At 45.7% G+C, this 15,513-nt stretch overlaps 1 protein-coding gene across 1 annotated transcript in view; it reads left to right on the top strand.

Annotated features, from left to right (window-relative positions):
* Positions 1–15,513, top strand: part of SCN4A (sodium voltage-gated channel alpha subunit 4) — a 114,844-nt gene that overhangs the window by 56,903 nt on the left and 42,428 nt on the right. The window contains exon 15 of the mRNA XM_054014154.1: positions 2,406–2,834. Within this exon, the coding sequence (XP_053870129.1) occupies positions 2,406–2,834 (429 nt within the window). The remainder of the gene's footprint in view (positions 1–2,405; positions 2,835–15,513) is intronic.

The following is a 15,513-nucleotide window of genomic DNA, read 5'->3' as shown; positions in this document are numbered from 1 at the left end:
TCAGAGTCACTGGATTCGGCCCCATGCACGATACTGGTGCAAAAGCTGTGGTTGGACCAATTAGCTCTTTGTGCAATGGGGCGTCCTCTGGAGCGAAGACAATGGTGGGAATGCAGCCAGTGCAATATGGGACTGAGGCAGGGCATCCCATGAGAGGGTCCGTGCGCAGGGCCCCAGGGTCTTCACTACTGCGCAGTGTGGAGGGGAGCAATCACCAGTAGATTAGGGCCTGGGGCACAGCTCCTCAGCCCCCAAAGCTCCACCCAAGGTGATGAGTCAAGACAAGGATGGTGGGAAGTCATGGAGCTTGCTCCCATTAGGTTAATTCAGGATTTTTGAATGCTAGGGGTTGCCAGTAGTGCAGATCCATAAAGAAACAGATGAATGCATGAATTGGATGGTTCTGTGCCCAGTGCAAGGAAAAGCCTCTTTGTACCAAAAGGTTCATGCAACATTCACCTGTTTTGAAAACTCTCACACTTTCAGTCTCCCATGGATGACCCAGGGCGGTCCTTGAGCACTGCAGCATTACCAACTCTCCCGAGTTGAGTTATCATGAGTCTCACGCTATTGGTTTTGGTTTTGTAAGCTCCAGCTTCTGGAGTCACGTGAGTCCACATGAATCTCAGCTTGTATTACAAAAATTTAAAAGAGATACAAGGTGAGTGCTGTAATATCTTTAATTGGATCAACTTCTGTTGGTGAAAGAGACAGCAAAGAAGAGCTCTGTGCAGCTCAAAAGCTTGTCTCTCTCACCAACAGAAGCTGGTCCAATAAAAGGTATTGCCTCACCCAACTTGTCTCTCTCATATCCTGGGGCCAACACAGCTACAACAACATTGCAAACAAAAAATGAAAAGTAAGTTGTTAGTCCTCATTGATGGGGTCAAAAATGCTCAGTGGAGGCACCCGGGCCACATTTTGAAGCTTTTCTCTGTAGCTATGAGGGCTAGAAGCTCACTTTCATTGAAATAAAAGCCAAGATTCCCATGTAATCACGTGATCCAGGAGCTGGGGATTTACAAAAAACCACCAAATATCGTGAGAATCACGATAAAATCGTGAGAGTTGGTGACCCTGCTACAACTCTGTGAATAGTTCTAGTAGAGTAGTGAACCACTCACATACTGAATGTCAGACACATGCTTGACTCAGGGCCTATGTTACTTCTGCTGGCTCAGGAGGGAGCCAAAGTGTGGTGCCAGTGTAACCCACACACCTCCTGGGTGTGGTGTTCTATCCCATCTGGTGGCACCAAGCTCACTTAGAGAGATTAATGAGTTTGCTCTGCAGCCTTAGCGAAGAGGCAGTTGCCTTTTAGCTCATGCTGTAGAGGCTCATGCACTAAGCTCCAGAGGTCCCAGATCAATCCCGCCCGATGACGACCGGGATCTGTTGGTGTTACACATGGAGCCAGTGGTCTGTGGAGAGCTGTCTGGTCACATGGTGCTGGTTTTTCTCCCTTCATCTCCAGTTGCTTCTACAGCTCTCAGGCTCTTCACTGCAGAGGAGAGCCTGTGGGGCTGGAAAGGCAGATGGAACCAAGAAGGAGAAATGGTGGCCACCAGCAGGGGAGAATCATAGAATCATAGAATATCAGGGTTGGAAGGGACCTCAAGAGGTCATCTAGTCCAACCCCCTGCTCAAAGCAGGACCAATTCCCAACTAGGGAGGAAGGAATGAGGCAGCTGGGCAGCATGTCCAAGGGAACATGGGAAGAAAGGCACCAGTTCTGGGAACAGACCAGGCAGGGGAGATTGGGCATGGAGACGAAATAGCAGCACAGAACAGCAGGAGGTGATGGGGTGACAGACCTTTTTACAGAAGCAACACCACACTGTTGCATTACAGATACTGAAGCTATATCTGCACAGTGCAGTTAACCTGGGCTCTGCTTTAACTCGAGCTGGAACCCACCCGCTTTGCGGTGAGGACACAGGAAAATAGTGCGCTATCTTCTCACAATCCCCCGCTCCCTCAGGACAGACGAGTTCTCCCACAATGGATACCTGCATGGGAAAGACTCCAGGGCGCCTCAGCCAAGGAAGGGCACGTCACTTTGCAGCCGGGATGCTCACTCTTGGGCTAGGCTCACCGGATGCTCAGACCTGGGTGCTGATCACCTGGGTCAACCAAGCTGCAAAGACCTTCCCTTACAAATGGATCTGCAGTTTCCTACTGTGACTCCTCCAGAGGGTAGCAATTGCTGTCAGGGCCACATGCAATTGTGGATGGGAGGGTCAGGTCCACACAGTCACAAACGGGAGGGTGGTGTTCATATGAGATTTTGTCTGAGTAAGGCGTGGTCCACACCATGGAAAATATTGAGATCCCCACCTGATCTAGACCCTAGGACTGTGCTCATGTCTGACACGAAACCTGTTGTTTGCTTTTGTCCCCTCCAGGTCCTGAACCTTTTCTTAGCTTTGCTGCTGAGCTCCTTCAGCGCCGATAGCCTTGCGGCTTCTGATGATGATGGCGAGATGAACAATTTGCAGATTGCTATTGGCAGGATCACCAGGGCGATTGACTTTGTAAAGAGAACTGTCCTCATGCTACTTCACCTGCGGTGGAAGGAGAAGAGAGAGCCAGCCGAGGAACAAGAGGATAATAAGAAAGACAACTATGTGCTAAACCACATGGATTCAGGCCAGGATTCCAAGTCGGAGTATATGGATGGAGTAGCTGGGAAAGAGCAGTTGTTTGTGGATGAGCTGGACCACATGAATTTCATTAACAATCCCAACCTGACTGTCCAAGTGCCCATTGCCTCGGAGGAGTCCGACCTCTATGATGAAGAAACGAGCACTCAGTCAGACACAGAAGACACCAAGGTAGGCATATCCGTCTTTGCTTTAGCCAGCCAGCCTCACGGATGGTAATGGGCCATGTCCTGTTGTCCAGCACTCCCATTCAAGGCAGAGGGGGGACTGGAGTGGGAGTTGCATTGCATGTTGCAGGATTGTTTCCTAGGGCTGCAGCGACAAGCCTGATGGGAATTGCATGCACATTCAGTTGCCCAAACTGGGATGTCAGTGGTCTGTGCTGCAGACAAAGGAGCAGATGCACTAGGTTTGCTAAATCATTGCAGTTGCCCCAGGCAGCTCTTTACTCTTCCTGCATTTTGAACATTAAGTGGCAACCATGGGGAAGTGGGGGAGGAAGGAATCATGCTGAAGACTTCAAACCAAACCTCCCCCCCCACTCACCAGCCCCCAACTGGGCCCCCTCCTCCACTCAGATAAGCAGACGGAAGAGGAGCATTTGGTCAGGATCTTTGTCCCACTGGTATACTCAACAATGGCTAGTCACCATTTGGCTGAAACTCTGTCTATAAAAGTCACTCGGTACGTGAGACTGTGGCCTCGTCTATACTTACAAATGTTGCTGCTTTAACTATACCAGCCTAGAGAAAGCAGCAAAGCCCCACCTCTGGTGCAGACGCCATGATACTGGTGTAGAAGTGCTCAGGCCAGGGGACTGATGGAAGCTGAGGAACCGGAGTGGGGGCTAGTCTTCTCGTCAGTGGTGTTGTCAGTTGAGCTCTAACCATGGAGATCCTTTGCCGATCTAGTTAAACCACTGCCCTGAATGCCATGCACTGCACTGGCAAACAACTCTGCTTTCTAGGGGTAAGTTGCATCTAAATGAGGGGGTTTGCCCTGTCTGTTGGGGGTAATTTTTTCACACTCCTAACCAACATAGCTATGACACCAAAACTGTGTAGTGTAGATCTGTCCTAAGCTATCCTGGTATAAGCACCATTATCCTGGATTAAGTGCATCTACAAGAGAGCTTTTACCAGCATAATGATATCAGCAAAAAATCTCACTCCTAACTGGCAGAGCTATGCAGCCCTGAGTATGAGCCATTTCTGGCCAAAGGAACGTTCTTTGTGATGGCAACATCTGGCTGTCTCCGGCTCTGCAGTCTGGGGTGGGGATGGGAGCAGGGAGTATATGTCTCTGCAGTGGTTAAAGTCCTGGACTAAAACCAAATGGAAACATCTGCTCCCTTGTTGTCTCCTTCTTCTTTCATTTTTTTCATCTCCCTGTGGGAAAATGAGCTGTGCTTTATGCTATGAAAGCCACGGCTCTAGTGTTGCATGATCCCAGATCCCACAGGGATGGGTGCAGCATAGGAACATAGCAATACAATTGAACAGTATTCTGCATGTCTGTTAGATGGTCTATTTATGCCAGTGCGTCTGCAACTGGGAGTCCACTGGTACTTGGGTCAAACCCACGGCAGTAGAAGTCAGAAGGATGAGAGACAGTGGTGAGTGGAAGGAAGGTTTATCCCGACATCCTGTTTTGGGATGGGGGCAGTTTAGCAGGTTGTTCCCCTTTTTAGGTACAATCAGGTGGAAAAAATTGTCCTGTAGAGGTTGCACACTCTACAGCAGCAGCAGAGAACCACTGGGATATGACAGCTCTCAGCTATTGTCCTCTCTAGGGGCACACTCCGCCATATCCATCTACCTCTTAACTCCATTCACCACAAAGGCAGTGCTGCCTCTGGATGGCTCTGTGGGATGTGACAACCTGTCACTAGGCAAGGATGAGTGCTCACTGACTGTGGCTTTTACCCACCACCTTCCACACTTGGCCCCGTTGGAGTCAGTGGCCACTGCTGGGGCTCCTCCTCTGAGAACCTGGCCACTTCTTTAGGTGCTTAACTTTAAGCAACAGACTCAAAATGTTTGGCCTTATTTTTCCCCCCAATTGCTGTTCATAGGGATAAATTCCTCTTTTCTCAGCCCTAAAAGACCAAGGTAGAAGTTCTCCATGTGATAGGCAATGAACTGGGATTTGGCCACATGACTCTCATTATAGGAAAAGTTGGTAGTGCCACCTACAGTTGAAGTTGCCTGACGCTCTCCGTAAGAAGACCCTATTTTCAGTTGCTTCTAACTGTTCCAAAATGTGACCTTTCTGGCTAAAGTTTTCCATGCTGGGCATATGCCTCAGGAGGAGTTATTCTGGAACAGTTCTGCAAAAAAATGTTCAGCCATTTCCAAGAATAAGATTAGGGACTAATACATCAGTTTGTCCGTGTTAAAAAATCCTTACAACTGTTTCATTGAGAAGGTCCAGGGCCTCTGTGCTTTGAACTTGAAATTTGGTAAGGGGAGTTGCCCTAAGGTCAGCAAGGTGCCTTTTGCCATCCCGATGAAAATCAGGCAAGTGATAAGCCCCTGACAAATACAGTAAGCACATGTTCACTAATGGTTTCTTAGTTTGGCAGCTACATTTCCCAAATATTCCGTCCACACTGAGCATGCTCCAGCTCCCCACGCCTCCTTGGTATGAGTGGACTGCACTAAAATCAGGACATCTGGTCACCCTAGCTGCACATGTGCCATCCCCCCAGAGTGACTGAGCATGCTCCCTTCTAGGGCTGCAGGGGCTTAGCCAGACTTTATGTGCAATTGGTCCTCCAGGCTGCTGGAAGCTGCTGATCCACTGAAACTGAAAGAAGGAAGGCAGACCATCTCTCAGTGCTCTTCAAGTTGCTGCTCCAGCTGGTGCCCCGGCAACATGGAGATGAAGGAAGAAGTAGCTTCTCTTTAAGGCAGAGGGATAAGGAATGGGGGCTAGGAGCAGGAATAGGAGCAGATGAGGAGGCAAGGGCAGGGAGCATGGGCAGAAAGGTTATAACCACTAGAACGCACTCCTCTCCAGAACTTGGAATCAAACCCAACATTCCTGAGTCCCAACAGTCCTCTGGTGTCAGCCAGCAGTTGTGAAACCTACTGACAAAGCATGTGTCTCATCCCCCGGCAAGCCTTCTACTGCTACCGGTTATTCTATTAGCTTGAGTGCTGGAGGGTCTAAAAGTTCTAGCCCTGATGACTACTTGTACTGGTGACAGCGTGGTTCTGCATGATGGAATTTCTGTTTATTCTATTTACTTTTTTAAAAACTTAAGAAATGACATTAAAACACAAACGCCCTATGTTAAAAATGCAATTCAGGTTGCAATGTCGAGCACTCAGAAATTAGTAAATGACAGAATTAAGGCTGCTTGTGCTACTTTCATTCATCCCTCTTGTGCGAAGACACCATGAGACACTCGTTAATTACATGATCACAGACTGTTTTTTCCACTAGACCCTGCCTCATCAGTGCTCATCCAGCCTCCAACAATTTCTTGCCCCATCCTCCCCAGCCCTTTGTGCTCCTCACCCCTCTGTGATGTGGGGCTGCGTGGAGCCCCTGGCAGCATGGCTCCTGCGGGAGCTGTGAGAACCAAGGGCACAGTCAGTTCCCCTGGCTTGGTGCTGGCTTCTTTTTAATGTTGCAGTACGGGGGGCTTCCACCCCTTGGGGATGATCCACATGTTCCCTTCTTTCCTTTCCCCATCACTTCTCATCCTAACCCCCTCCTGGGCCCCTTTCACACTCTGGGTAATTCCTCCTGGACTCCTTGACATTTACACCCTCTTAGACTTCAACCCTTTTTCCTGTGTGAGCTTCTGGCTCATACAAACCCAGGAACCCCCATCCCCCAAGTCAGATTCTGGATCTCTTATGAACTGCAGCCCAGTGGGACTTGCTAAGGAGATGGGTTACAAATGGAAATTCATAGTAGGGGCCACGGTGATTACACAGTCTGGCCTCCTGTACGACACACCCAGAGAACTTCCCTGAAATAACTGCTGTTTGAACTAGAGCAGGTCTTTTAGTAAAAACATCCCATCTTGATTTAAATATTGTCAGTGATGGAGAATCCACCATGACCCTTGCTAAACAGCTCCAATGGTTAATTACCCTCCCTGTTAAAAACATACACCTTATCTCCAGTCTGAATCTGTCTAGCCTCAACTTTCAGCCATGGGGTCATAGAATCATAGAATCATAGAATATCAGAGTTGGAAGGGACCTCAAGAGGTCATCTAGTCCAACCCCCTGCTCAAAGCAGGACCAATTCCCAGCTAAATCATCCCAGCCAGGGCTTTGTCAAGCCGGGCCTTAAAAACCTCCAAGGAAGGAGACTCCACCACCTCCCTAGGGAACCCATTCCAGTGTTTCACCACCCTCCTAGTGAAATAGTTTTTCCTGATATCCAACCTGGACCTCCCCCACTGCAACTTGAGACCATTGCTCCTTGTTCTGTCATCTGCCACCACTGAGAACAGCCGAGCTCCATCCTCTTTGGAACCCCCCTTCAGGTAGTTGAAGGCTGCTATCAAATCCCCCCTCATTCTTCTCTTCTCTCCTTAGCTGGTCGTGTTAGATCTTCCTCTGCTAGACCAAAGAGCCCATTATTAAATATTTGTTCCTCATGTAAATACTTATAGACTGTGATTATGGCACCCTGTAAACAGTGTGATTTAACTAATACACAGAGAACCCCTGCTGCTGTGGAGTACAGGGATATAAACCCGAAAGCTACCTGGTTGAAAGGACATCAGGTCGTTGTTGATATCAGCAGATACCAGTGGGCGGCCGCAGAGTCAGTGCCAGGGATGTAGCTTTCCAATTCGATTATAAATGACTTGGGGGAAGGTGGTGAAATTTGCTGACGCCACTAAAATTGGATCCACTGTTAATACCTTAGAAAGGATCAGCTGTAGCCAGGCTCCCATGGCATGGGGGCAGCGGGGGCCTGAGACGAAGCGGAGGAAGTTTAACATGGGTAATCGTTAAACGATGCATCTTAGAGCTAAAAGTCACAAGGTTTCTGATGTCTGTGTTGCTGGCTAATGCCCTAGAAGGCACTGACAGCGAGTGCGACGCAGGGAATCACATGGGCTGCAGTAACATAACAATGGAGAGACAAGCAAGGAAAAAATCCTATTAAGATTTGAGCCTGCATGAAAATGAGTCTAATAAACAAGCCCAGGGGAAATTACTAGGGCTGTCGATTAATCGCAGTTAACTCATGCAATTCACTCAAAAAATTAATTGTGATTAAAAAAATTAATTACAATTAATCGCAGTTTTAATCACACTGTTAAACAATAGACTACCAATTGAAATTTTTTAAATATTGTTGGATGTTTTTCTACATTTTCAAAAATATTTATTTCAGTTAAAACACAGAATACAAAGTGTACAGTGCTCACTTTATATTATTATTTCTAATTACAAATGTTTGCACTGTAAAAATGATAAACAAAAGAAAACATATTTTTCAATTCACCTCATACAAGTACTGGAGTGCAATCTCTTTATTGTGAAAGTGCAACTTACAAATGTAGATTTTTTTTTTGTTACATAACTGCACTCAAAAACAAAGCAAGGTAAAACTCCCCCTGTTCATGCTCTCTGTATGTGTATATATATCTCCTCAATATATGTTCCATTCTATGCATCCGAAGAAGTGGGCTGTAGCCCACGAAAGCTGATGCTCAAATAAATGTGTTAGTCTCTAAGGTGCCACAAGGACTCCTGTTCTTTTTGCGGATATAGACTAACACGACTGCTACTCTGAAACCAATGTAAAACTTTAGAGCCTAAAAGTCCACTCAGTTCTACTTCTTGTTCAGCCAATCATTAAGACAAATGAATTTGTTTAAATTTATGGGAGATAATGCTGCCTGCTTCTTATTCACGTCACCTGAAAGTGAGAACAGGCATTCGCATGGCACTTTTGTAGCCAGCATTGCAAGGTATTTACATACCAAATATGCTAAAGATTCGTATGCCCCTTTATGCTTTGACCACCATTCCAGAGGATATGCTTCCATGCTGATGATGCTCGTTAAAAAATAATGCATTAATTAAATTTGTGACTCAATTCCTTGGGGGAGAATTGTATGTCTCCTGCTGTTTTACCTCTATTCTGCCATATATTTCATTTTATAGCAGTCTCGGATGATGACCCAAGACATGTTGTTCGTTTTAAGAACACTTCCATGGCAGATTTGATAAAACGCAAGGAAGGTACCAATGTGAGATTTCTAAAGATAACTACAGCACTTGACCCAAGGTTTAAGAATCTGAAGTGCTGTCCAAAATCTGAGAGGGATGAGATGTGGAGCATGCTTTCAGAAGTCTTAAACGAGCAACACTCTGATGCAGAAACTACAGAACCTGAACCACCAAATAAAAAAATCAGCCCTCTGCTGGTGGCATCTGACTCAGATGATGAAAATGAACATGCATCGGTCCGCACTGCTTTGGATCGTTATCGAGCAGAACCCGTCATCAGCATGGATGCATGTCCTCTGGAATGGTGGTTGAAATATGAAGGTACATATGAATCTTTAGCTCATCTGGCACGTGAATATCTTGTGACGTCGTCTACAAAAGTGCCATGCGAACGCCTGTTCTCACTTTCAGGTGACATGGGCAGCATTATCTCCTGCAAATGTAAACAAACTTGATTGGCTGAACAAGAAATAGGACTGAGTGGACTTGCAGGCGCTAAAGTTTTACGTTGTTTTTTATTTTTGAACACAATTATTTTTTGTTCATAATTCTACATTTATAAGTTCAACTTTCATGATAAAGAGATTGCACTACAGTACTCGTCTTGGGTGAATTGAAGAACACTATTTCTTTTATTTTTTACAGTGCAAATATTTCTAATCAAAAATAAATATAAAGTGAGCACTGTACACTTTGAATCCTGTGTTATAACTGAAATCAATATATTTGAAAATGTAGAAAACATCCAAAAATATTGAAATAAATGGTATTCTATTATTAACAGTGCGATTAATCACGATTCATTTTTTTAATCACTTGACAGCCCTAGAAATTATACCAGTCTGTCAGATCATAACAGGGACCGCTTTCATGGAGCACTGAATTTGGTCCACCATATCTGCTGTGCAGGGAGAAAAGCTACTGGACTGATCAGTGTTACGGAGGGGTTTGCCTATGTCAAGAGAGTGAACAGCTACGACGTGTGCATTCTGGAGACTCAGGGTATGGCTACACTACAGAGGCCATACCCTGCTTCCTACGTTGACAGGAGGGGTTGGTAATCCACTTCTCCGAGAGGCAGTAGCTAGGTCGACAGAATTCTTCTGCCCATCCAGCTGCATCTACAGTGGTGGTTATAAAGAATGAGGAGTACTTGTGGCACCTTAGAGACTAACAAATTTATTTGAGCATAAGCTTTCGTGGGCTAAAACCCACTTCATCGGATGCCAGTGTCAACCTAACCACATTTCATAGTCCTGAGCAATATAGCTAGGTCAATCGAATTTTCACACCTGTATACCAGGCCTTTGAAGGGCTTCCGTTGGCTACGTGAGATGTGCAGGTGAGTGAATCATGGATTTTCCAGTTCACTGGCAATTCTGAAATGTCTGAAAAAAAATTGCTTCAGGTTGAGCAAAATGTTTTGTTTGATTTCAGCTCACATTCCAAATCACTGTCCAGTTCCTTCGCTGTGCTCATTTGTTTGTGTGCAGTTGTTGCTTCTCTGTAGCGTTAGCCACGTCCCACGTGGGGCTTGGCTTCTTGGGAAGGTACAGTGCAGCAAGCCAGGGTGTGAATTGACAGCACGCCAGCTTGCTGCTCAGTAACGTCCCCTGGACGCTGCTGGCTGAGTGAACGGAACCCCAGGCCGGCAGCGGGCTCAGCAGCGTCCGGGACCCGCAGCCTGCCATTAAAAAAAAATCACCAAAGGTGGCACGCGTGCCGTAGGTTGAGGACCCCTGTTCTAGTGTATACTGTGTGTACTGTGTATACTGTGTGTATGCTGTGTGTACTGTACTTTATGGTAATTTTCACTATAAGCAATTTTCCTCGTACGCGCTGACCTTAGAACCTAACCCCTGCGTAAGATGTGACTCCACTGTATTCATTTTTGAAAGTTTATAATAAGCGATGCTCTGGGGGATGGGGAGGTGGTGCAAGGTGGAAGTTTTGCCTAGGCCACAAAATATCCTTGCACCGGGCCTGCATGGACTATAGTTCCGGTGAAGTTTCTCCAGCCAGCACTACACATGGTGCTGATCCTGTAGGCACAGCCTGGAGCTGGGTGCAAAAAGCTCCCCAGGCCCAGATATCAGAGACGCTTCCTCTGAGTCTCTCACTTGCAGCCTACTCCTTGACTGTTCACTGCTGCAGAGTTGGGAGGCGAATCTCTGGGCAATGACATGCTCCAGGTGTGCAGCTGCTGCCGAGTGTCCCTGGCACTTGTGAGACCCATGCAAGAGGGATGCTCCAGTGGGTAATTCTGTCATTGGCCGTGTGACGGTACTTCCCATGAGGCTTTATGGGAATATGACATAACTGGAATATGTTTTGTACTGCCGGTGCCATGTAACATATCTCTGTAAAGGTTATGGTCTACTGTATCTATTCATCCTATTTGTACATCTATCTCATTTTCTACTTGAGGTTAAGAATGTTGGCTGTATGCTTGCTTGATTTCTAAGTAAGCTTTGTGAGGCATTTGGTCAGCTTCTTTAGGAAGGAATTCGCAAGGTTAAGTACCCGATCAGGAAGCACTTGGGGAACAATGCATCTTGGAATGCTCCAATCCACATAAGAAGTCTTCCTGGAGACATACAAGATACCATGTGAACAATGGCTTCTACCTGTAAAGACTGTGAGTCATGCATGGACTTGGAGCTGGACTTTGCATAGGAGTGAGGAGGGGGTCTCCACCTGCAAGAGAAAGTCTATTTAAACCCCTGGGAGACCCCTCCATTTTGTCTTCGGCTGACTAAAGAGGGAGCCTCTCCACCCCCCAGGATACTTGGAAGAAACTGGAACAAAGGGGTGTTAGTGATTGCTGGACCCAGGCTAAAAGGAGATTAGTCTGTAAAAGGAAGCATTCTGGAACTGGTGAGGATCTTATCTGTGTTCAGTTTGATTAGACATAGATTTGCGCATTTTATTTTATTTTGCTTGGTGACTTACTTTGTTCTGTCGGTTACTACTTGGAACCACTTAAATCCTACTTTCTGTATCTAATAAAATCACTTTTTACTTATTAATTAACTCAGAGTATATATCAATACCTGGGGCAGCAAACAACTGTGCATATCTCTCTATCGGTGTTATAGAGGGCGAACAATTTATGAGTTTACCCTGCATAAGCTTTATGCAGGGTAAAAGGGATTTATTTGGGTTTAGACCCCATTGGGATTTGGGCATCTGAGTGCTAAAGACAAGCACACTTCTGTGAGCTGTTTTCAGGTAAACCTGCAGCTTTGGGGCAAGTAATTCAGACCCTGGGTCTTTGTTGGAGCAAATGGGAGTGTCTGGCTCAGCAAGACAGGGTGCTGGAGTCCTGAGCTGGCAGGGAAAACGGGAGCAGAGGTAGTCTTGGCACATCAGGTGGCAGCACCCAGTGGGTTTCTGTGATCCAACCCGTCACAGTGGCATAGTCGACAGGATCTGTGCACAGCTGATTGCTTTGAGATACTGGTAGTGATTTTAAGTGAGTTTTAAGTGTGGTGTCTGGAGAACAGACAAAGTGGTTACTGGTTTGTTATTTTCTGTTTGCTTATTTTGGGTAAGGGAAGTAAGGACAGAAAAGGAAGCAAAATAAATAAGATTGAAGGTCAGAAGAAGCTAAAACTGCACTGGTTGCAAATTATCCAGAAAGGCTGAACACTGGGCACTCTTATGCTCTGTTAACTAAGCATCCCCTGAGCTGAGTGCATCCCAGTTTCATAGAATCATAGAATATCAGGGTTGGAAGGGACCTCAGGAGGTCATCTAGTCCAACCCCCTGCTCAAAGCAGGACCAATTCCCAACTAAATCATACCAGCCAGAGCTTTGTCAAACCAGGCCTTAAAAACCTCCAAGGAAGGAGACTCCACCACCTCCCTAGGTAACGCATTCCAGTGCTTCACCACCCTCCTAGTGAAATAGTGTTTCCTAATATCCAACCTAGACCTCCCCCACTGCAACTTGAGACCATTGCTCCTTGTTCTGTCATCTGCCACCACTGAGAACAGCCGAGCTGCATCCTCTTTGGAACCCCCCCCTCAGGTAGTTGAAAGCAGCTATCAAATCCCCCCTCATTCTTCTCTTCTGGAGACTAAACAATCCCAATTCCTTCAGCCTCTCCTCATAAATCATGTGCTTCAGCCCCCTAATCATTTTTGTTGCCCTCCGCTGGACTCTTTCCAATTTTTCCACATCCTTCTTGTAGTGTGGGGCCCAAAACTAGACACTGTACTCCAGCTGAGGCCTCACCAATGTCGAATAAAGGGGAACGATCACGTTCCTCGATCTGCTGGCAATGCCCCTACTTATACAGCCCAAAATGCCATAAGCCTTCTTGGCAACAAGAGCACACTGTTGACTCATATCCAGCTTCTCGTCCACTGTGACCCCTAGGTCCTTTTCTGCAGAACTGCTACCTAGTCAATCGGTCCCTAGTCTGTAACAGTGCATGGGATCCTTCCGTCCTAAGTGCAGGACTCTGCACTTGTCCTTGTTGAACCTCATCAGGTTTTTTTTGGCCCAATCCTCTAATTTGTCATAAGAACATAAGAACATAAGAAAGGCCGTACCGGGTCAGACCAAAGGTCCATCTAGCCCAGTATCTTGTCTACCAACAGTGGCCAATGCCAGGTGCCCCAAAGGGAGTGAACCTAACAGGCAGTGATCAAGTGATCTCTCTCCTGCCATCCATCTCCATCCTCTGACAGACAGAGGCTAGGGACACCATTCCTTACCCGTCCTGGCTAATAGCCATTAATGGACTTAACCACCATGAATGTTTCCAGTTCTCTTTTAAACGCTGTTATAGTCCTAGCCTTCACAACCTTCTCAGGTAAGGAGTTCCACAAGTTGACTGTGCGCTGCGTGAAGAAGAACTTCCTTGTATTTGTTTTAAACCTGCTGCCTATTAATTTCATTTGATGACCCCTAGTTCTTGTATTATGGGAATAAGTAAATAACTTTTCCTTATCCACTTTCTCCACATCACTCATGATTTTATATACCTCTATTATATCCCCCCTTAGTCTCCTCTTTTCCAAGCTGAAGAGTCCTAGCCTCTTTAATCTCTCCTCATATGGGACCCGTTCCAAACCCCTAATCATTTTAGTTGCCCTTTTCTGAACCTTTTCTAATGCCAGTATATCTTTTTTGAGATGAGGAGACCACATCTGTACGCAGAATTCGAGATGAGGGTGTACCATCGATTTATATAAGGGCAATAATATATTCTCAGTCTTATTCTCTCCCTTTTTAATGATTCCTAACATCCTGTTTGCTTTTTTGACCGCCTCTGCATACTGCGTGGACATTTTCAGAGAACTATCCACGAGGACTCCAAGATCTTTTTCCTGACTTGTTGTAGCTAAATTAGCCCCCATCATATTGTATGTATAGTTGGGGTTATTTTTTCCAATGTGCATTACTTTACATTTATCCACATTAAATTTCATTTGCCATATTGTTGCCCAATCACTTAGTTATGTGAGATCTTTTTGAAGTTCTTCACAGTCTGCTTTGGACTTAACTATCTTTAGCAGTTTAGTATCCTCTGCAAACTTTGCCACCTCACTGTTTACCCCTTTCTCCAGATCATTTATGAATAAGTTGAATAGGATCGGTCCGAGGACTGATCCTTGGGGAACACCACTAGTTACCCCTCTCCATTCTGAGAATTTACCATTAATTCCTACCCTTTGTTCCCTGTCTTTTAACCAGTTGTTCTCAATCCATGAAAGGACCTTCCCTTTTATCCCATGGCAGCTTAATTTACATAAGAGCCTTTGGTGAGGGACCTTGTCAAAGGCTTTCTGGAAATCTAAGTACACTATGTCCACTGGATCCCCCTTGTCCACATGTTTGTTGACCCCTTCAAAGAATTCTAATAGATTAGTAAGACACGATTTCCCTTTACAGAAACCATGTTGACTATTGCTCAACAGTTTGTTTTTCTATGTGTCGGACAATTTTATTCTTAACTATTGTTTCGACTAATTTGCCCGGTACAGACGTTAGACTTACCGGTCTGTAATTGCCGGGATCACCTCTAGAGCCCTTTTTAAATATTGGCATTACATTAGCTAACTTCCAGTCATTGGGTACAGAAGCTGATTTAAAGGACAGGTTACAAACCTTAGTTAACAGTTCCGCAACTTCACATTTGAGTTCTTTCAGAACACTTGGGTGAACGGCATCTGGTCCCGGTGACTTGTTAATGTTAAGTTTATCAATTAATTCCAAAACCTCCTCTAGTGACACTTCAATCCGTGACAGTTCCTCAGATTTGTCACCTACAAAAGCCAGCTCAGGTTTGGGAATCTCCCTAACATCCTCAGCTGTGAAGACTGAAGCAAAGAATCCATTTAGTTTCTCCGCAATGACTTTATCGTCTTTAAGTGCTCCTTTTGTATCTCGATCATCAAGGGGCCCCACTGGTTGTTTAGCAGGCTTCCTGCTTCTGGTGTACTTAAAAAACATTTTGTTATTACCTTTGGAGTTTTTGGCTAGCCATTCTTCAAACTCCTCTTTGGCTTTTCTTATTACATTCTTGCACTTAATTTGGCAGCGTTTATGCTCCTTTCTATTTGCCTCACTAGGATTTGACTTCCACTTTTATCTCTCACTGCTTCTTTTACATGGTTGTTAA

Source organism: Malaclemys terrapin, chromosome 25 (genome assembly GCF_027887155.1).
Source record: "Malaclemys terrapin pileata isolate rMalTer1 chromosome 25, rMalTer1.hap1, whole genome shotgun sequence".
NCBI classification, from domain to species: Eukaryota; Metazoa; Chordata; order Testudines; family Emydidae; genus Malaclemys; species Malaclemys terrapin.
Note: the sequence above shows the minus strand (reverse complement) of the source record. Positions and strands in the feature narration are given on the sequence as shown.